The sequence below is a fragment of the Trichoplusia ni genome, chromosome 13, assembly GCF_003590095.1.
Source record: "Trichoplusia ni isolate ovarian cell line Hi5 chromosome 13, tn1, whole genome shotgun sequence".
Classification (NCBI taxonomy): Eukaryota; Metazoa; Arthropoda; class Insecta; order Lepidoptera; family Noctuidae; genus Trichoplusia; species Trichoplusia ni.
This window is the reverse complement of record NC_039490.1, coordinates 1,098,225-1,120,304: the sequence shown is the minus strand read 5'-3', so window position 1 is coordinate 1,120,304 and position 22,080 is coordinate 1,098,225. Positions and strand designations below refer to the sequence as shown.

General features: G+C 34.8%; 2 protein-coding genes across 5 annotated transcripts in view; one reads left to right on the top strand and one right to left on the bottom strand.

The window, feature by feature from the left end:
• Nucleotides 1-22,080, bottom strand: part of LOC113500125 — a 164,773-nt gene that overhangs the window by 60,735 nt on the left and 81,958 nt on the right. The gene's annotated exons all lie outside the window — the stretch shown is intronic.
• On the top strand, nt 96-8,774 carry LOC113500127. The gene is made up of 8 exons (XM_026880809.1): nt 96-751; nt 4,216-4,408; nt 4,786-4,886; nt 5,165-5,191; nt 5,622-5,648; nt 6,628-6,765; nt 7,098-7,221; nt 7,933-8,774. Exons 1-8 carry the CDS (start codon nt 673-675, stop codon nt 8,012-8,014), a joined length of 771 nt encoding a protein of 256 aa, XP_026736610.1. The 5' UTR covers nt 96-672; the 3' UTR covers nt 8,015-8,774.

Sequence of the window (22,080 nt, the reverse complement as noted above, 5' to 3'; positions counted from 1 at the left end):
GAACTCGCTATGACAAAGATGGTCACCCATCTACGGACCAACCGCGTCAAGCATAGCTTAACCTGTGATCGATTCACTTATGCGGTTATAGCACAGCCACGAGCTCCTCAATTTGCTATATATATTTACTTATTAATAACAAAGCTTTTGTTTCGATCGGAAAAGTAAGTTAAGTGAATTTGCCTGTTTTAATGAACTCAATATGTTTTTGTTGTAAATAGCTAGGTTGACTGTATTTACTCGTAATATTAAATAGAACTTAATGCAAAAATTGCCAATAGACCCAATCATATGATTATACTCGATCCTTCTGAACACGGACACAGAGTACTTGCGGCATAGCTGAATGATTGAAAAATGTCAATGATAACATAAATACTGAACAGCATTTCATTGATTTTTGTATTCATACATACCAACAATGACCAAACCAATTACAGGAACTCGAAAAACGATAAATGCATTCCCACGTCCCATTGACTCGAGCACAATTATGAGAAAAATAATTTATTGGTATTTTTTTCTTATTGTAAAAATTGTTCCTAAGTCCACACTCACAGCGTTCGAGGTGATACTGAAATATGAATGTAATATTCGTCGCAAGCGCACGCCGGGGGCGGACGTTAACGTAACTTGGCGTAATTATATGTTATTAATTAAATTATATTCATTATGCGAGGCTGGGTGCTGCTTGTGTTGGCTAAGATATTTCTGAAGTACTGTGATGGCAAGCAATATGCTGATAAACTTGGTAAGTGGATTTTGTAAATATATATTTTTATATTTTTTTGGGAATTATTTTTATAATATTTTTTTTTATTATTAAGAAATCTGTTGTTCAATTCAAAATGTTTTATTCGTGGTACAGTATAAATAATTTCAGACAAATATGACATACCATTTTATACACATTTTCTTTCATATTTATCCATATACAAGCCATTAATCCGAAAACTTATTCTTTAAAATGTAGGTACACATATAGAAAGCGATCAATTATTTGTTAACATCAAAAGTAACCATATAACCGCAGCACACCACATTTATTTTTCAAATAAATAAACCTGAAGTGGTCTCCTAATAAACCTAAGCATTTGCACATTTCTTTCCCACATAAGTCTTTAAGCAAACTTAACAGGGATTATAAAGCAAGTCTTCCCGACTATGTGCACCACAGACCACAGAACAATCAGACATAATCTCTGCGGAGGCAGATTATGCTCGGGCCGGGTCTGTCCACACAATTATCCTGTAATACTTCTCAAGGTTGTGTGGGATTATATACGATAGAATGGGGCATAAATACATTTGGGTTTATTGACCTAAAGTATCTTCGTAGTCCATTGTTTCAAATGATTTGGGGCCTCGAATTATAAAAGTTCTGGTAAAATTCATATATATGTAGTTCAAATATGAACTTAAATGTTCCTGTAACTAAAACTGTTTACGCCTTGAAGTCGAACGGTTTGAATGACTCGGAATCTAAGTTTATTTAAAAGCAATAGATATCTACAATAGAGTTTTGTGACGATAGTAATTTTTTTAAATAAAATTTAAGCTCTACACAAAAGCAGCAGGAAATTTAATTATAATCTTATCAAATACTCACTAGCATATAACTAACTATTTTCGAACTTAAACTTCACCTGTCAGGCAAAGCGAAACCATGCTCAAATATTATCAAAAAATACTTTGAATCAAATTAAAAACAATCTCCTCAGAAACGGTCACAAATATTTCCATTTAAAACATCAACTTGCTTGGCTACAAGCTTTCCTTTCCTTTTCAGTCGTGAAAGTCGTAAACAAATATTGTAAAACACCTTCCCAGTTATTTCCTAAGGTACGCCAGGCGTGGAGCTGACACCAGACATTGCTTGAAAGCCTTTGCATTTTAATAACAAGTGGAGCTGGGCTCTGACACAGCTCGCTCTGACAACGCTGCAATTATTAGTTTTGAGTTGACAACATTCTGGATTAATTTATGGATTTATATTATATTTTAGTCTTTAAAGCTTGTGTGACTATGCGATCCTGCAAATTGCAATACATCTTGTATAAATGTTTACCGAGAAACTTTATAAAAAAGTAATAATATACGTTTTGACAGCCAAATACAACATCGTTTTTAAATAATGTATAGAATGCACTATTAGGCACAAGATCTTTAGCTAGAACATCATTTTTGAAATATTTTTAACCCCTTCTGCAATTCCTTTCACCATATTTCTGTGTCAACATTGTTATAACATGTCTTATACGATTTTGTCACCTACAAATATAAATTTCTGCCTGTTGTTGTCTGTCATCAGAAGGGCCATTCCTAAGTTCTACAGACCCTTTTACAGTTTCCCAAGGCCTCTCCTACCGTGAAAAGTATTACTAAATTATTCAGGACGTGTCGAGTACATTTGTAGCAATATACAGACAATTCTATTTTTTCTTTTGTAAGGATAATTTACACTTTAAGGAATAAGACGATGATATGGTCCAAAGTATATCTAACAAGAACATTAATGTATGTTAATATGTTTAGCAAAAGCGCACGAATGTAAACAGCAAACAAAAAATATTCACTCTCATTCAGTTTAAAAACAAGGTCTAAAAACCGCGAAAGTTAATTAAATTAATCCATATTCAAACAGGTTGAGTTTAACTGAATATAATTACCGTGGCCTTGTCCCCTCGGGGAGCTGGTTAAGGATTATGAAAAGACTTTATACACACAAAAATGTATACATATTTGTAGAACGGTTTTCCAGTACAAATTGTAATGTTGGCTACATAATTTGTACTGGAAAACCGTTGATATATGCCATTGAGGAAAAGAGATATTGGAAGCTATGATAAACCATTTGATTGCCGATACACCAGTAGTTATCATGAGAGATTGGTACTGTCAGTGTTTTTGCCCAACGAGAACCAAGATCATTTAAGTAAAAGTACCTCTACATTTCAAATATCCTATGTATTGAGCTATTTTTAATTCCCAGCATAGTTATGTGCTAAAAATATTCCTTCATGCCTGCCAATAACACTGCTTACGTGTGAAAACTTATTGAAATCACCACGAAGACATAACACGCCATTCTGTAAAAATTCCTCCGCAATAAATATTTATGAAGCGACCGACCGGCGACCACTAACCAGTACCTCCCTGTACTATAAAGTCTCTTTAGTAGGAGTATCGGTAATGAGTGAAAGAGATGCTGCTCTACAAAACATAATGCTGTCTCGCTTTTACAACAGCAACAGTCTTTTTTAAAGCACCTTGGTAGGGGGTAGGCTGTATTTATTTTTAACAAAACGCACCCTTTGTTATCTGCTCTTAAATTCGCGGGAGATTGTTTTTGCTTTTTAAATAGGACATTATCTGCCGGCGCGGGCGTGTCATTTGACCCGCTTTCAAAAATTCAGTTTGTTCTCAACTTCGAGTGTGTTCCGGAGGTTGTTATGTCTGTGTGAATATTTAAAAAGTTAGTACGTTTTGGTGGAGTTGAATGTTAGGAAAATTACATTTAGTGGAATAGAGAAACTTATTTACTACGGAACTTTCAATTTCCGTATTTCTTTCATCGAATTATGAATGGTAGATAAAAGCTGCCACAATGTGCACCACTACCCAAACATTATCTTAATCCTTTATTCGACAATCAATAAACAACAATTTTCACGAACTTTATAATCCAAACTAAATACCGTTATACTAGTATAGCCTGTAACTCTGTACCCTTTAATTTTCCACGCACGTACTCAGCCCCAAATTCCAGTTACCCAAATCAACAGTAGCGCTTACCGATGAAATATCACAAGGGATTATATCATAGGCAAAGCGAATAGGTAATACTAATGACGTAGCCGCAGTGTAGTTTGTTGAAGTAAGATGGCCATTTTGGGTTCGAAAGAAATAAAAAACAGTCAAAGGCGAGTTGGACCTGTGACACTCAGGAGACGTACGTAAATAAGCAAAACACTTGGTGATCTATCAAATTTATGACCTTACCAACCATTACTTACCTTGGATGTCAACTTTTATTATGAGTTGTTTTTTAGAAACAAGAACGGCTACATAAATACATTATCTAGGTTAATTTCAAGTGTCTAACTGACAGGACGAACCGATGGACGGACAGCTCAGCCGTATTATCATCGGCTTTTCAGTTTGATTTAATCACTTTCTCACAAATACATTTTCTGTTTTTTCGTTTCACCCCAGATCGCTACATAATCACCTGCCACACGACAGACTTCGAGTGCTTCAAGAAGCAGTACAAGGCTCTCCGTGACAACGTCCTGCTCGGGAACGAGAGGCTCAGCATCCCCACGTACGAGCACTACGTGTTTGCGTACGGCAGCAGCACCTGCGTCAAGCTGTCCGGGCTCGAGGAGAGCGAGCTGGTCTCCATCACGTAAGGGAATCATTGATCTCGAGAAAAGTATTTTTGGTATCCTTCTAGATTTATTGTATAAGAGTATATATGTAGGTGATATGCTTTCGTCCTATGAACGCATTATTATGACAAAAGCAGATCAGAGTAGGTGGAGTAATATTCAGAATATTTGAATTATATAATTTGTGATTACAATTGTAGAACTGTATAATTGATATCCTTGTGGTGTGAGTGTCGAATGGCAAAGGTTTGAATCCAGGAACACCTACATAAATGGGAGTAAACAAAACGTCGGCAGAGTTGACGGTTCACTCACGCGTATTTATCGGTATTGCCCGATTAATAATAATCATTCTCACGATAGTTACCATATTTTTTTCTTATATTTATTACAGATACGAAAGCGACCCAAGAAAGTATACTCTGGTACTGGAACTGCCTTTAAGAATCCAACAAGTGAAGAATTCTATCAAGAAATGTTCCATCCCTGATAGAGGTGATTATCTACTTGTACTAAGTAAACCCCACAGGTATTCTCGCGTAATGCTTGTATACATACACTGAGTATGGTTGTTTTTTGGTTACTGTTGAATGTTATTGATCGCACACATCAAACAAACTGTTTTCTCTCTGTTTGTACATGCTTTGTCAGTTATTAGAGATGGCGACACAGTTCAACTTGATGACCTAACTCAACTTAGCTTTATGTAACCACAATAGATACGCATCGACATAATACGATGAGTAATAATTAATTGTGTTATTTCATTTCAGCATTCAAAAGCGTGAAGAATCATATGGGTAAATATATTATTTAATTTTATTTAGTTTTATTAATGAAACGATCAAAAAGCCCAAAGAGGGTTTATTTTTTCCCACGTTTTCATACACTCACTTTTCTTCTTTGTTTGTCGTTCCGGTTGGATTTTTGCAACTCAATTTTGAGGCATTTCCCGTGAAGCTAGCAGGCTGAAATTTTTTCAGGGTAACTTCAAACCCAATGACAGTGCAATTTAAAAACAGCTGGACCGATTTTGATAAAATATGAATGGGGTGAGATTTAAAAACATAGGTTTTAGATTTTTTAAACCCTTTCGTGGTACAATGCAACTAGTGTCATGATGATTAATAAGCTTAACCGATTTATACATAAATTAAACAAAAAGCGAACGTAATCCGGTATTATGTATATATTATGTAATGAATATAAAATTATTTTGTACATTTTCAGGAACACTAATGAGGTTCACTGGCAACGGTAAGTGAAAACTTAATTAATTCGTAACATCGTGTGACGTATGCAATATTCAATTATTTGGATTCAATTTATTCCAATTATTTTTTAACTCCCTTTGGGGATAATGTACGGTAGGTCTTTATAGCAAAGGACAAAAATTATGAGCTAAATATCATCAGAAACGTTCGGCCGGTCTGGCGTGATTAAGTCATAAATTTTCGCATATAATATTACTAGCATCTACTAGAAGCTTTACATGCGTTGATTTCGGCTATCGAGGTGGATTCAAAGCATGATTTGACGCTAGCTGAAGCTGCGTAATTTCATGAATAAGGACTTCAATAGGGTCCGAAACTTGTCAGGCAATCCTAATAATTACAATCGGTAAAATGCAAAACCATCAAAATGGTATTACAAAAATATATCAGAGTGTTTATGTGTAGTACACCCAGACAGCACTAAAACTCCATGTAATACTGGTGAATACATCCTGCCGTCTTGTACCTTTGTTCGTGATCAACCGCAGGCTAATTGATCGCGGTTCAATGGTTCCGCATGAATGTCGCGAGTGCTACAGACCTACCATTGTTTAGACCCTCCATTGTTCGTCTCAAGAGCTCCGAGGACCCTCCGATAAATTTTGAAAAGATTTACACTCGATACGAGAGATTTAGGATCTTGTCGTGAAGTGCCTTAATATTTAGTATGGTTATAGTTGTCTCTATGGACGGTCGGGGAGGAATCTGTAGGTATAATAGACATTTAGCGAGAGGTCATTTCAGTCATTGTCATAGTTGCGGCAATTTGGCAACCGGACAGATATCAAATAGCGTAACTCTTAGTATCAAAAATCAAAACAGCCGTTACCTGTACATGTTTAACGCATCGTACATTTCCGCCATCATTATCAATGGTTTCTTTCTTCATAAACAGCTTTACGTATAGAAGAAAAATGTTCAACCCGAAGAAATTAATAATATCGGTTTACCACTGTTTCCAGCAACGATCGGCGTAACATATCCATATAGGCTGAAGAAGAGGAAGGGCATGGTGTACATGCAGCTGGACGATGAGAACCTGGACGTCATCCTGGACATACCGGACCTCAGCCACTTTCATATGAACAGCGAGGTTGAATGTAAGGGACTCATACGTTCTATGTTAATTTTAAGGATTAAATTGGCTGCGGACGTCCGCTCGACTTACATCGTGGGGACGTCAATGAACTAAAATTACAGCTCTTGGCAATTGCTTCATCAGCAATACACACATAGACGTTTAAAAATCAGAATTTATTATTTTGCCAATCCTTAAGTACAATTTCAATCAATCAATCAATTCAGTTCCCCTCGTTCCGCATCCAGTTCGAGCTACTTTTTAATTCAGAATTCATTTTAAACAATTGTTTGATTGCTTTTTTTTTTCTTCTCCTTCATTGTTCTTGTCATGGTGTTTTATTTTTATTCTCAGCTAAACTGTTTGAGTGGTCGGAGTGGGCCTACGAGGTCGTGCAGCATGTGGACGCAGCTGAAAACTTCGCGCTACCCTACACCACGCAACTGAGGACACTCATGGACCATGTACCTTTACACAAGTATGTACTGCTTTCTATACAAAAGTTAAAAATAACTTACGTATTCGATGATCAAGTAATCTCCTTTCGATATCCCTTCGTAAAGTTTAATTGGGAAAACTTAGAAAATACTATAATCGTAGGCTATAAATAATTTTACAAACAAGTTTTAATTTAAAACCACAAGGTTGAAACCGACAGAAAACAAATATCAAGGTTCAACTATAAAATAATTAGTTACAAAATTCGAAACCACTGAACACAAAACAAAGTTAGTTTTAAAGGTTACCGGTACCTGACAGTAACCGTATATCATAACAATAACCGTTTTACTTCAAAAACAGTTTTCGCTGAAGAAATTTTCAGGAGGGGCTTTCTTGGGTCAAATAATTTGCAAATTAGGCATTAACTCAGAACGTAATGCCTTTAAAAATCTTCGCGAATATTTTTATTTATTTTATGCCTGTTATAAATTGATGTTTGGCCTTTTGTGCGATAGGCCTATTTATTTTGACCTTTTCATTTTTGGGTAAGGTATTTGAGGCACGCAAGAAGACACCCTTTTGACTATCTAAATACTTTAGAAATAAAAATGATAATTTATTTTTTGTTCATTTTTTTGTAAGGGGATTTTTTTTAGGTTCTTTTAAGTTAGTTAAATAGTAAAAAGACTTCGATAGGGTCTCCCAAATTAGATTGAACTCAACAGTATCCACGTTATTATTATTTCAGATTAATTCTGCTGTACCCAGAAGAGGAATATTTAGATTTGCAGTTTAGCTACTCAGAAACGACATTGGTGACAAACCCTTAGAGGTCCATCTAACAAACCAAGGTAGAAAATGAAATGCATAAAGTAAAAGTTGACAGCATATGAGAGTGGTTTTTTGCATGGACTTTAATGTTTTACAGTTAGTAATAAGGGCATGCTTATACGAGGCTACACTCCTTCCTCGACAGTTCAGTCATCGCCATACAAACCCATTTCATTTCCATCTAAATTGGTAATTTTGTGTGAGTCGTTATTCTCATATTCTCGGATACAGAAGACTTATGTTGCCTCGTGTACGATGAGCGTAATTTCAATTGGTTGCCACTTAAAAGCAAGTTAAAAAATGAGAGCTAGCAGAATTAGCTTTAAGTTACATGCTTACGGCATCTCACGAAACTAGTAGAAATGAATGTAAAGGACAGCCGATTGGCCATTATCAAAATATATAAATTCATAAACTTTGAGTATCACTGTTTTTAAAAATTATTTATAAAACGTGTAATTAAAAATTTCTTAAACGAACGAAAAGTATTTATTACTTTACGAATGCCAGGCAAAGTCCGAGCTAATAAATATGAAACAGCCTAATTTGGTTTCCTTTTTTAACTTATTTCTATTTAAGTCACGTAGCCCTTAAAATGATATATTAACAGTGTCCACATTAAAGGGAATTAAAATTCCTCGCCAGGCATTATCGTCTATTCCTCAGATTATTTACGAATTCTATGGAAAACATTATTTAAAGCACACGACACGATATCGTTACGACGAAGTACGGTATCATTATTTTTGTAAACAGAATTTATTTTTACAGTCCTCCTCGCAATTAAACATACTTTTGTGTATGGACAGCAAACTGTGAAATGTTTTAAAGGTTTTCCGCCATTCTTTTTCGAAAAGTTTATGAAATATTTGTAAGCTGTAGACCTACCACCAAGTCTTATAGCAATACTAGCTGACCCGGCAAAATTTGTTTTGCCTTATAAATTATTTCTAGCATAGTAATATTCTTTCAGTTGAGGAAGACAGTGCAATAAGTAGAGTGGCATCTCTTTCACACCTGTCAATAATAATACTTAAAGACGTGGCGGTAGGCTCTCTGTATGTTTTAATTAAAGCCGATTATATTTTGTTATTTGTTGCCTGAAATTCTGTTCTTATATGTTTTTGTAATGCTTCTGGTGTTAATATATGAATAGTGTTAGGGCACTCTAGTCGACAAAGTGGTGTAACGGTGTTTCAATGAAACAGATTTACATTTTGTCACATTATTGTGCTTATAAAGGTTGTATACGCATTTTTGTAAATTGTTATCTTCTACAAACTATAAAATTAATTAAATATTAATTTTATAGTTTGTTTATTCGTTTATACTGTTTTGGGGTTATTTAAGTCTTAGTTTAAGCTTAGATTAAGATAATCATGTTATGTTTGCAAATGTAGAATAAGAGTTATTTTACGCTAAAGTGTAATTATATTGTTTGAAAACAGTTCCTATCTTTTCATTTGGTGATCTCAAATATCCAGTGGAAAGAAATCAATACCAAATATCGTTCATACTAAAATACACCAAAATTAACCATTACAATGCGTCAACATTATGGAGCTTTCGAAAAAATAATTAAAAGTGCCGTTTTGGTACCGCTCGGTACTTTATCTGGGTCGCCGGTGCTTAAGCTGAATGCGAATAAAAATAAAACTGAATTAGGTTGCTAATCCCTTTTCAGAAAATTGAGGGTATCAGAAAAAATCGGCAAAAACTCGTTGAACATATAAATTGTGTTGCTATTGTTGCTAAAAGTAATTTATGTGAATATTAATTGAAGGAGAGTTGTTTTTGTTTTCAGAGGTTGTATAACAAAATGCCCAAAATGTTTACGAAATGAAAATTTAAATACTTACCGACGCTGTGGAGCGTGTTGCTTTTCTAAATCTGATTAACTTACCTGAAAAGAAATTATAAATATAAGTGTTAATCAAATATTTAATTGGACTTTTTAGTACTAGCTAGAAAATGTAGGATGAAGTAAGCTACTCAATTTTGTCTTCCTGTAGCAGCCGAGATGTTTACCAAGGGGTTGTCGTAAACTAATTACAGAATAACAACATGAAACTACTTTATAAGGACAAGTATATAGACGAAAATAAACACACCTAAATGAAGGCAGTGCTCTACAATACCAGTATGTTTTCTTAGCTACAACTCTACGAAGCTACGAGACCTCTACGACTATTCGTAGAACATTTTAATCCCACCGTTTTCCAATTTATTTTTGCTTTTATTTATTAAGCTCAATACCGATATCTCACGAGCGGGAACAAAAACTGGTTTCTACAAAATTACCTTTATAAAGTTCTTCTCAAAAAGTGTATCTTAAGAAATAGGTACATAAAACTTCGAACGCCTATTTTCATAAACTCAAACTCTAAACTGTCATTTGTTAAGTCGAGAAAGCTGGCAACACCGAAAAATAACCCTATCTTGATTAAACAAACGAAAGTGAAGAGGAAAAGTGTTTTCAATGAAAAACAAAAGGTACTTTATGAAGTTCAGGGAATATTTCAGCAAGTTTAAATGAACAGGAAAGGGTCCGTTGCAAATGATGCTGCTATTTCACGCCGACATCATAGGGTTCTGCCTAAAGCTACTGAACACTGTTTTTTAAACATTCCTAAACATTTTTCACCGTTTAACACCATTTTCCTTCATTTTCAACACTTTTCATTGTCTTTTTTTTTACAGAATTGTTTATCAAATTGATTCTCTACAGGTTATAGATAGCATTGAAGCATTCTGAATGTTAGTAAAAATGATATTTGACTGTCGAAAAAATACTCATATACTAATACAAATAACAAGAGAAATGTTTAACCCAAAATAATAAAGGGTCGCCACTCCTACAAAACAAATTTTAATAACACAACAGAAAATACTTTTCAAAGCCACATAATGAAGCTGAAATTTTAGCTCAAACACATTCCTTACATAAGGTTGTAAACAAGAGGAATTCAGCGACAACATAAGAAACATTAATTTGCCCCATCATTAAATACTGAATGCTATTCATTAGCTCACTACGCAGCCTGAAGCCTTACGGAATGTTACAGGACAAGTGGCCATAATAAATATTTCATTATATACTGCAAATTGAATTACATAGATATTTGTATTTCGTTGCTGAGTAATTTCAAGATACTTCTTTGAAAGATATTATGCTTTTTGCTCGACATGGCAATGTCGCTGCCGTTATTTCGAGAAAATGGTCTAATAAAGAGTTGGAAACTTGTATGCGTAAATGTTTAATTGTAATGTAAAAAAACCCTAATTCTATGAAGCTAAGGTACATAAATTAAGGTAATGATTGAACTATACCAGCCACCTAGGGGGACACTATCTTTGACAGTAACGAATAATACAGCTTATAAAACATAGGTACAGGGAGGAATCCCGAACAAGCTCTTAAAAACAAATAAAAAACCAAATAAAACAGTTTTAATGTCTCGGTCGCGTCAAGCGGTGGCTTTAAAATGCGGTATTCTTGACAATAACGTTCATTACTTTGATTCCCTTTGGTCATAACTTTTTATTTGCAGCCACACTTTATGTTATTTCGAGTACATCCCGCTTACCATGAAATCCTAAAGCACGACTGATGTTCCTGTGGAAAGAGACAAAGCTACGAAAAGCGGATTATACCGTCTTTCTTCCACAGCATGTTTTAAGTTTTCATATTAGAGGCACTGAACTGTAATTCAATAATGAAGTGCCAATTAAAGGCGTGACGCTTCAAGAAATATTTGAGCTTATTCGGTTCTCGCATCTCTGATTCAAAGACAGCGGTAATTGTCAAAGGTTGTTTCTAAGGAAATGCAAGATACGGTGTTATAACGAAATGTAATGAGTGACTGAATGTGTCTAAACCGTAATGTAATTATAATATAGAACAAAGGAAGGATAAAAACTTAATTAAAAACATTTTCGTCTATTCATTTATTTCAATTGTCATCCTTCGTACTTCTTTCAATATTTTCCTTTATTATTGCAACGTAAGGACAAATGGACCAGCCAAATGTACATTTTGTAACGTAATTTCTAATATTTAATATTCTAAACTAAAGTGTTTGTGGTTTAACTCCTCCGAAACGGCTTGACCGATTCTCATGAAATTTTGTGTGGGTATTGGGTAGATCTGAGAATCGGACAACATCATTTCTCATACCCGTTAGTGTTAAGTCTAGCCCATCCTTAACATTTTTCATTAGAAATAATTTATAGTACTTACACATTATTCTAGTTTACTGTTGTTTTCCGTCAGGTCATTCACTTTAAATCTCTAAATACGAATAAAAAACATGCACAGTAAGAAATAGGCTGAAAAAGAAAAAAAGAAGAAAATTACTATTATACTGAAAATGAATCATGAACTCCTAAGCAATATATCGAGAGCGATGGCGCACCCTCAGGGCCCATGAGGTTTTATATCCCCGACTTTATGATTGCTACGAGCTCAGAATTATTTGCATCCAAGATTTTGTGGAACATTTTAATTGACAATCTTCTTATCATAGATATTGCTCGGAGGTGAAGCTTGAAGTGAAAATTTAAGGGATTTTGTTGACTGTTATGTTTATGTTTGCTAATAACAATAATTTACAGGTTTAGAGATTTGTTTTAGATATGAAAAAGCTTTTTTTGCTGATTGTTTAGTTGTTTTAAAGAAAAAAGAAATGGAAGTAAAATTGACTACAGGCAACTGGTGTTAACTTTTTTTTATCGTCAGTAGTTCTGGAAAATGCTGAACATAAAAATATTTATTTCGATGTTTACATTCGCTTAGCATCATATACACTTCACATATTATTCTCAAATGATGAGTTAGAAATGAGCCCTAACCTCAGAATTAGATATTTTCCAAAATCCCACAAAAAAACAAACGACCAATTATTGTATTGAATCAAGAAGCAAATACTCAAATCGTACACTTGTAACATTCTAAGACTCCATTTTTATGTGACGTCATAATAAAGATTAAGTCCAGTCCTTAAGCAACAGGTTGACCTCATGTTTTATAGGAACACTTGAGGCCTACAATCTACCACACATGGAGAACATTACGATACTAATATAACTCTTATTCCTACCACATAAAGTACATTTTCGTTATACATTTATTTGATAAATGCGTTAGTGTGTAAGTTTCGTGGTTATTTGGCAACCCGTGGGTATATTCTGGTGTATGAAACTTGTATGAAAACTATTTACGCTGTTTAAAACTTTGACGAAGGCCTCCAGAGAGAGTATGGTTTATCTGTAGATTAAATATGAGAGGGTATCTTTGACGTTTTGATATCAAACTGTATTTGTCGTCGTAATTGTAAAATAGCCTTTTTATAAAGGTATTTAAATGTCGAAACCAAAAATCGGCCTTATCAGAGGCAGCTGAGAGCACAAAATTGTATACCAAATTGTTATTCAAGATACGGCGTTTTAAAAAATATTTTTATTAAGAACGACTAGTAATCTCCACTTTTAACTGTAATCGTAGAAAAAAATCATTATTGTCACTTATTTATGAGCAAAACCTTACTTAACAGATTAAATACAACAAACCAGTCTGTTTGCCGTATTTTATCTACTAAAATAAACTTTGACGATGTTTCGATCTATACATAACATAGTAGGACATACGTAGCTTACACAGGATTACGGTAATTGCCAATGTAATGACGGTATTAGGCGGTATTAATGCTGCCGTTACGCACCTGTAGAGAGAGATTGTAACTCCATACTCAACAAGTATTTATCAATCAGAGACTTAAAGTGTGTTAAGTATCTTTTGATATGTTTGACACGAGTTTATGTTCTTGATTATGTCAAAATTTCTTTGAAAACTAGCTCAGCAAACTACAAGTAAATTATTCAGATATTAATAATAAGACTCCCACACAATGATATTAAATTATCTATTTCAAGAAATACGTCTCTTTTAGAAGATTTTTTTGGGATTATCCTGGGATAAACCTGGATTTCATAATCAGCAAATGCCACTGACTCCACTGTATAGTGAAGCTTGGTGTGACCCAAGGAAACAATTGATTATCTTGGAACATGCAACGTAATTAATCAGAAACAGAAAATAGGAGGAGTAGGAAAAACATTTACCAGACCACAACAAGCGAGAGACCAAGAGAAAAAAACTAGCTGTAGCAAAGAAAAGGAATTAACAACTGAGTTAGGCACAGTTGCAAGACTGCTGAAATAGATAAATAAATAAAACCGGTCAAGTGCGAGTCGGGCTTGAGACTCTGAGGGTTTAGTACAAATAGAGTAAAGATAAACAAATCGATTAAGTGATAAATAAACATCACAGAGGATACCCACAAATTGATTTCCGCGGCAAGCATTTTAATCAATGGCTTTACTTTTAAAATATCAATTGGCTAGCCACCACGGTTCATGCGATACAGCTTAGTGGCCAACATGGACAGACAACTGACCCTCAGTAATAGGATTCCGCTCCTATCTTTGGATACAAATTCAAAATCCCAACTCTACTGTGGAAAATAGATTAGAGACTCTAATTCAGTTAGGTCCACTTGGCAAGCACAAAGAATAGAGAAAAAATATCATCTCATCTCATCTTAGCCTATCGCCGTCCATTGCTGAACGTAGGCCTCCCCCAAAGAGCGCCAACCACAGCGTAGAGAAAAAATATACTAGGGCCTAAAATTATCTTGAGAGCTGTTATTTGATTTTAGTAATTTCATTGGAATTGAAATATAACAAAGTGTCTGAAGCTCGGAAACGGATATCCGATATTACACGCTATTGGGAACTCTTGTTACGAATTCGTAAATAAAATATCCTAGTATTGATATGCTTACAGTTTATTTCTGGATAAAGTTGATGTTTTGCTCCACAACAACACGCAGGTTAGGTTACCAAGAAGTATCTATTGCGTTGCCTAGCAACAGATACTTACACAAAAGTACATTTTTAGGAACTTTCATATCATTATGATATAAGATACAAAAGGTTTTAAATTACGTTGTCAAGTAAAATTCTAGATTTATGTATCCACGGAAGAATATCATTGCCCAAGGAGAAAAAGGAGGCATGTTTTATTTCTGCAAAAAAATTGCATTTTTAAACGACGTGGCAATGCCTAGTGGGAATTTTTCCCGCCTTTACAGGAATGAAGATGTATGTTTTGACAGTTTGCAAATCGAATTTATATATGCTCACTAGCTGACCCACCAAACGTTATTTTGCCAAATAAATTATTTCTAGTTGTATGTTTTTTTAATGCCACATTATAACAAAAACAAAAAAATAAATTTTAGTGTGGAGTCCGTAAGTACCCCTAGTCACTTAGGGGTATGAAAAATAGATGTTGTTCTATTCTCAGACCTACCCAATATGTATACAAATTTCATAAGAATCGGTCAAGCCGTTTCGGAGGAGTACGGTAACTAACACCGTGACACGGGAATTTTATATATTAGAAGAAGATTAATACATAAGTTTACTTTAGTACAGTTTTAGAATGTAGCAAATTAGTTATTGTTTATCATCATCTATGTTGGTTATAGTTATGTATGTTAGTTTACTCAATTAATCAAAATAATAAACATTTATCAGTTTAAAGATATCAGTACTTATATCATAATAACATTTAAATAACCATATTCCCAGAGATCGTAAACATTGTTGAAACGATGTCGAACCACATAATACAGTGCTAAAGTTTTAGTCAAGTTCCCGTCATAGTTTGAAAGATCCACAGACGTCGCATAGTCGGGGAGCCCAAAGTGCCTTCGCTTATGGCTAAGTAATGGCGCGACATAGACAAAGAGCCTGAAATTCTCACAACTTGCGAGTTTAAACGATGTGCAGTACGCAGCCACCGGCAAATACTTGCCTGGCAACAATAGGGATGGGAAATGTCTTATCGATGTTTAGGATTGTATCGATAAATGTGATTTGTTCGTTACTGTTAGCGAATTAGTGTTCTTTGCGCTTTTTTATAAAACATGGGTCAATTATTTGTTATACTTAGAACCATCATTCTACTAAAGTAACAAAGTGTAAAAACCTTGACTTAATTTCATACGTCACAACTTTCATACAAATTTTTTAGTCGAATATATTTACAACACGCTAAATGCATTTATAGTGTATTGGACCTCACACATAAAACAATGTTATTTTTCAAAAGAAAACATCGTAAAATCAAAACCGTACTTTTATACTTTATTATCCATATCTTTTATAACGTAATATTCAAGTCAAAATCAATAAAACCTCGGAGGTATCGGACTCGTTCCACTAAATACATCACTCCCGTGAGTAACGAAGTTCGTCACAATCCCAGCGTTATTTACTTGACAATTTAATCGACAAGTTGGGAGCGATGTGATGCGCATCACTTTTTTATTTTATAACTAGACTGTCATTTGACTTATAGATGTCGTTATATAGATGATAATAAATAATCATTAAATGATGAACTTCTTAACACGTAGGTCCGTATAATATCTAGTTTGCTTACTTTATAAGATTTTAATAAGACTTGCCTATGATAGAAACTAATATTGTATTTGTGTTCAAGCCTCCAATTCGCTTAAAAGCTATATTGCTACAACATTTTTTTCTACCTAAAAGCTATGCTTGCTATTAGAGAATACCCTAGAAAATACAGAAAAGATGATAAATCAGTCAAATGCAAATAAAAATATCGAAATGGGAAACTATTTAAAAATCCATACTCATCCGTTTTGAAGCTGGGATATTTAACGTCTAGATTATTCAGTCGGGCCGTTAGCTGCAGGTAAGAGTGCTCCCGATTCACCGGCAAAACTTTAAGCATAAATCGAAAAACTTCAGATGAATAGAATTTTGATCGTATGAGTATGAAGCTGAATTTCTCAAATGTTTACCGAGTGTGTGGACTCTTTGATCAGAGATACTCGTATAAACTTTAAATCTGGATTTAGGATGGAAAGGAAAATGCATTCATAAAAATTTTAGCGCTGATACGGGATTACCATAAAATTTTGTAAAGAAATGAAATCATCAATTTTGTAAGTAGGCTATTTCATCACTTTATATATATTTTTTGAGAAGGCTGGAGTCGACATGTGTAAGGATATGAATAGAAGAAAAAAGGTAATGAAGGTCATCAAAATTTGATTGATGGTATCATAGGTAGCCAGATAAAATAAATAACAATAAACTTAAGTAATCTAATGCACAGGCGCAAAATACAAATCTTATTTACCCAAAGACAGCAGGGTCGAAATAAAACAATACTAGAAACAGCTTTCTCCATAAACACTGATAGATAGACGTAGTAACCCGTCGTCGCCCGATACCCTTCAGTACTCAGTAATGTAAACTATTTGCCGACTGACGAACTAGTCAATTCGTAGGATCGCCCAGCCGTCGCCCGCTGCCGGAATCTCAGGTCAAATCTATAAAGATTCCCTGCGATCCATTAAGCTGACTGCTAGGCAGGTTCAGCAAAAATACCACTTGAAATAGTTCGCGAAAAAAGAACTTCGAAAATGTACTTTTTTGGATTATATCTCGCAAAAACACTTAATCAATTTTACCTATATATCTTTAAAAATATCTGAATATCCATATATCTTGCAACTTGACATTATATCAACTCAGTAAGACACTTGGCTTAATTGAATTTCCTCGCACTATATTCACTCTTTCAGAATATAAACTATGCAGTACAAAATCCAATACAGAATCTAAACTGATCTTCCAAATGTTCACCAACTCCCAAAACAAACATCATAGTGTCAAACTTCTCCACCTATCTGTCGCACGGTTGACGGACGTCGGTTATCCCCGGACGACGGCCGGACGCGTCCCGGGCACCTCGCAGACATCCGTCCAGTTGTCCCGGCTATCTGGAATTAAGATCAGCCGACCCAACGTTACACTTCCATGTCTCAATTCCCAGATCATTCGGTTCATTTCCGAATATTCTAGAAATTGTCTGGCTGATCGTCGCTTGGATTTCCAGCTGATTTTTTGACAAGAGTACATTAGCCAAGCAAAGAGTTAGAAAGTGAGATAGGTAATTAATTTTGTTACGACGATACTATCGTAACACTTTAAAGAATCGGTTCAACAAATTTTTAATCATTCATCATAGAAATTTTACAACAGAAAAATTTAAAAAGCATGAACAAAACTAACTTAGGTAAACAGGGTCATACTCAATATGATTTTTTGATATTTATCAACGAGACTTTTTGAGATTTGAAAAATACTCAAAAAGTCTTCAATTGAGCTATTTTTAAAAGGTTTTCAAACAATTCATAAAACATCTTCATTTAGAACAATCCTCACTTGAGCTTATCCTACTGATTACCATAACCAGCAGGCTGTGAAACCCGATTGTTGGCTGCAGCAAGTGGTTATTAACCCTGAGTAAGACGCTGCCCATTCTCACGTAGTAATCCCGGTCTCCCCACATTTTAATATGCGGGATAAATTATACCGCCGCCGCTCTTTACCCCACTTACAATTTTAATAGGGATCGCAATTTATAATTGAATAAGTTAGGAGTATGGAACTATCGTCGTATATTTAAATGTATTTTGCATACTTATTACAAATTAATATAGTAAACAAGGATGGATTAACCCTTTTCTGAGCTGATAATTGTGTTTCGAAAAATATAACATGTCTATTTGGGTCTTTTTCGATGTTAACATTGTTAGCAATCCATTAAAAGTTTCTAAATAAAACTGCTAGAAGCGTTTTCAAGAATTAGAATATTTTTGCTAATGCATTATTCCGGGTGAAAACTACAGAATTAAATTATATTTCGGATAATCCCTAATTTAAATCAAGCAATATATATAGAATATAAAATCGATCTCAGTGGCGTGCACTTGGAGAGGCCTATGTCCAGCAGTGGACTGCGATAGGCAGATGATGATGATGATGATGAATATATATAGGTAAGAATGATTCATGTTTGTCGAAGGCAAAAGCATGAGCAGATAAAAAAATGGGGAAACTCATCTCTTTCCCCGATACCCTACTTAGCGGTAACTAAACCAATGGGTCAAACAATATCTATATAAAATCCAATTGCCAATATGCCAGTAACACTGGCATCTCCGGCCAGTTGCCAGTGGCAGTGCCAGAGTATCTGGCACGAGGATCAATGGGTCGGCTTAGGAAGGTCTTGGGGATCGCTTCGCACGTAACGCTTGTTACATAGCCGTGTATCGGGGTTGGATTTGTTTTGTGGACGGTACATATGTTAGGATTTGAGTGTATATTAAGCTTTGGTTGTAGAGGTAGTAGGCAGGTTTATTTTTGGTAAATAAGCATGAGTTGTTGTATTTGTTCTGTTAATTAGGGGTGGGTGGGTTGATGTAGGGTGTTATGATAGTTTTAGTTACACCTAGCCATTTAACAATACTTAAACTATACCTGAAAATAGCGCAAAACGTAAATTAGAAAACGTTTAATACTTTATGAAAAAATCAAATCAAATTCTATATTGAATTAAATTGGATCTTTCAAGCGTCTACCATTATTCACACTTATAGAAACTATTTCGCATGAAGGCTGACTGCAATCAGTCTATATCTGGAATCCCGACTTTCCCTCCTGTATTCACTTTCATACAAACGAGCTACATATCATGCAAGCTTAACAAACAGTTGCTCTATGATATCGGATTGGAATAGTTCGAGAACTGGACCGTGCAACGAACTAGGGAAGTACCACCTCAAACGTGAGACTGTGTAAGGTGCGAAAGAGAGACACTGCTCTACAATATGTAGAGCCCCATCCCGCTTCCACACCGAAGTGTAGGTATCCCCCCTGAAGTTACCAGTCATAGTTATTTGCATTGTATAGAAAGTTCGAGAACTCCACGTGTATGTTATGGAGATATGAGAGATTATCAACAACATATCTGGGATACTTGATGTCTGGATTACTGATAATCAGTGAATTGCTTTGCTATTGCGTTCTTTACTTGGTGGTGCCTATACTAGTGCTTCGCTAATTTTCGGGGAAAGTTTTTAGTTCTACCTCTAAACAGATATATAAAATTTAATATATTAAAAAAAAACATTTATTGTATTATGCTATTTTTCTTTTATTTTCGTTTTAATTTTGTCTCGTGGGCATCCCACGACTTGTCTTCGTACGGGTTTGACATTCATAAGTAGAGTTACTATTGGATTTAATTGTTTCCTACAGCAAACCTCCAATCAGCAATTCATAATATATTCGGGAGTACTACCATTTTCCGTAACCATCTAGTTTCTTGGAAGAACAATCATGTCCCTAGATAAAAGTGACATATAAGATCTTGATTCACCGGAACACATTGTAGATACCATAACAACTCCTAACCATTGAAACCTGCTTACATAAGAGCAGCAGGGTCACGTGTCCTTACCCGTGACCTTGAGGCACGTGAGCGGCACTCAGTGTCTTACACAACGCCTGTCTTATAACAAGAGGTTCCTCTCGGAGGGGAGCACTGCATCGATCAATTTGAGGTGTTAGTCGACCTTGTGCGTCGGTGTGAACATTTTCAATTTTTTTTTTTTATTTGAAATTCAATTCATCACAGTTAGGCAAAAAGATACATCACTCTTGTATCTTTGTGACATAACTTGTCTTTAAAAGTTAAAATAATTTAATTTTTGTTTAAGGAAATAAGAGAAATATCTACTTCGGTAAGGATGATAAAAAAGGCAATTTAATATGACCGTAGATTTTTTGTTTGAAATCAATTGCAGAAAGAACCTTTTATGCAGTAGCTTTAAGAAGTCTGTACTTTTTTATCAAGAAGCTATAAAGGTCTATGCAGGTACTAAAATTAGCTCTACTCTTAGTTACGTCTTTTGAAATAAATTGAAAAATACAAGTTACTGTTATTTCCAAGGTCTAGATTGCAGCCTCTCTCCACAGATGTATTTAAATAAACTTCGCCGGCTACAAGCGCTGCAAACTGCAAGATATCTGTTTAGTCGAGTGTGCCCGTTCTCAGTGAATGCGTTCATTCGTAACGAGAAACTTTTACTGAACTAAACTCAAACGACGCCATTTTGTAGATCGGGAGTTTTTTTCTCGGAGATGTGATCAAAATAAGGCAAATAGAAAAAGGAGGAAGAGACTTATCTAGTAGTAATTCTGTTTAAGTGAAGCAGGTCTTCTCGAATAGTCTGCCAAATTCATTAGTATATGTTCTCCAAACTGAAATATTCGCAATGAAATGAGTTTTGAAAGTTTTCAGATATTTTTAGATGTTTTACTCTTATTGCGAGATTCTTTCTAATAAAAAATCATAACACACCATAGATCCTAAGCCTTAAAACTGTACTTATGAAATTTCCTTTTTTTTAAGGAATTTATCATACAGCAGATAAATGTAAAATCGCTTACTATAAAACAAAGAAATAAAACCAACACTACATGCTCCTGTTATTCCAATCGTCAAATAAAAGCACCGTTAGCGTGACCCACGTACACAGTGTACTCAGAGTACACAGTACACAAGACTTGTCAGCGAGGCAGGCATCCGGAGTTCCGTAAGATACCTGTTGTTCAAACGCTGTTGTGCTTGACTGTACAGGTACCTACGTACTGCGATTATTGTAGAGATTGTATACTTACGCACAAAAGTGTATAAGAAAGCAATTTTAACGGTGTTATGAAACTTATGAATTACCAATGCGTATTAAAAAAAAACTCTGAATTAATATGTGAAGCAATAATTTAAGTAGATCATATGTTTCAGCTAAAAAAATATTCAAAAATAAATTAAACAGAAATTATATTTCATCACAAATCCTGCTTTAAATTAAGCCTAAAAGGAAAATTCCAATCACTTTTACTTATAACTTGTAACAATACCCTAATTTAAACCCAAGAAAAAAACAACACCATTTCCAATTTCCAATTACAAGTATTAATTCTAAAGGTTATCAACCCGTTTAGGACGAGGGGTCAACAACACCACATCTAAGACTGGAATACAATTGGCATAATCGCTTGACGCCTCGCGCTCCCACAGGAAGACAGCCCGCGACTATTGTGCTAGCGACAG

Coding starts and splice junctions, on each gene's coding strand:
- LOC113500127 (XM_026880809.1), top strand. CDS start 673: ATGCGAGGCTGGGTGCTGCTTGTGTTGGCTAAGATATTTCTGAAGTAC. Junction 4,887..5,164: donor ATGTTCCATCCCTGATAGAG/GTGATTATCTAC, acceptor ATTTCATTTCAG/CATTCAAAAGCGTGAAGAAT. Junction 5,649..6,627: donor AATGAGGTTCACTGGCAACG/GTAAGTGAAAAC, acceptor CACTGTTTCCAG/CAACGATCGGCGTAACATAT.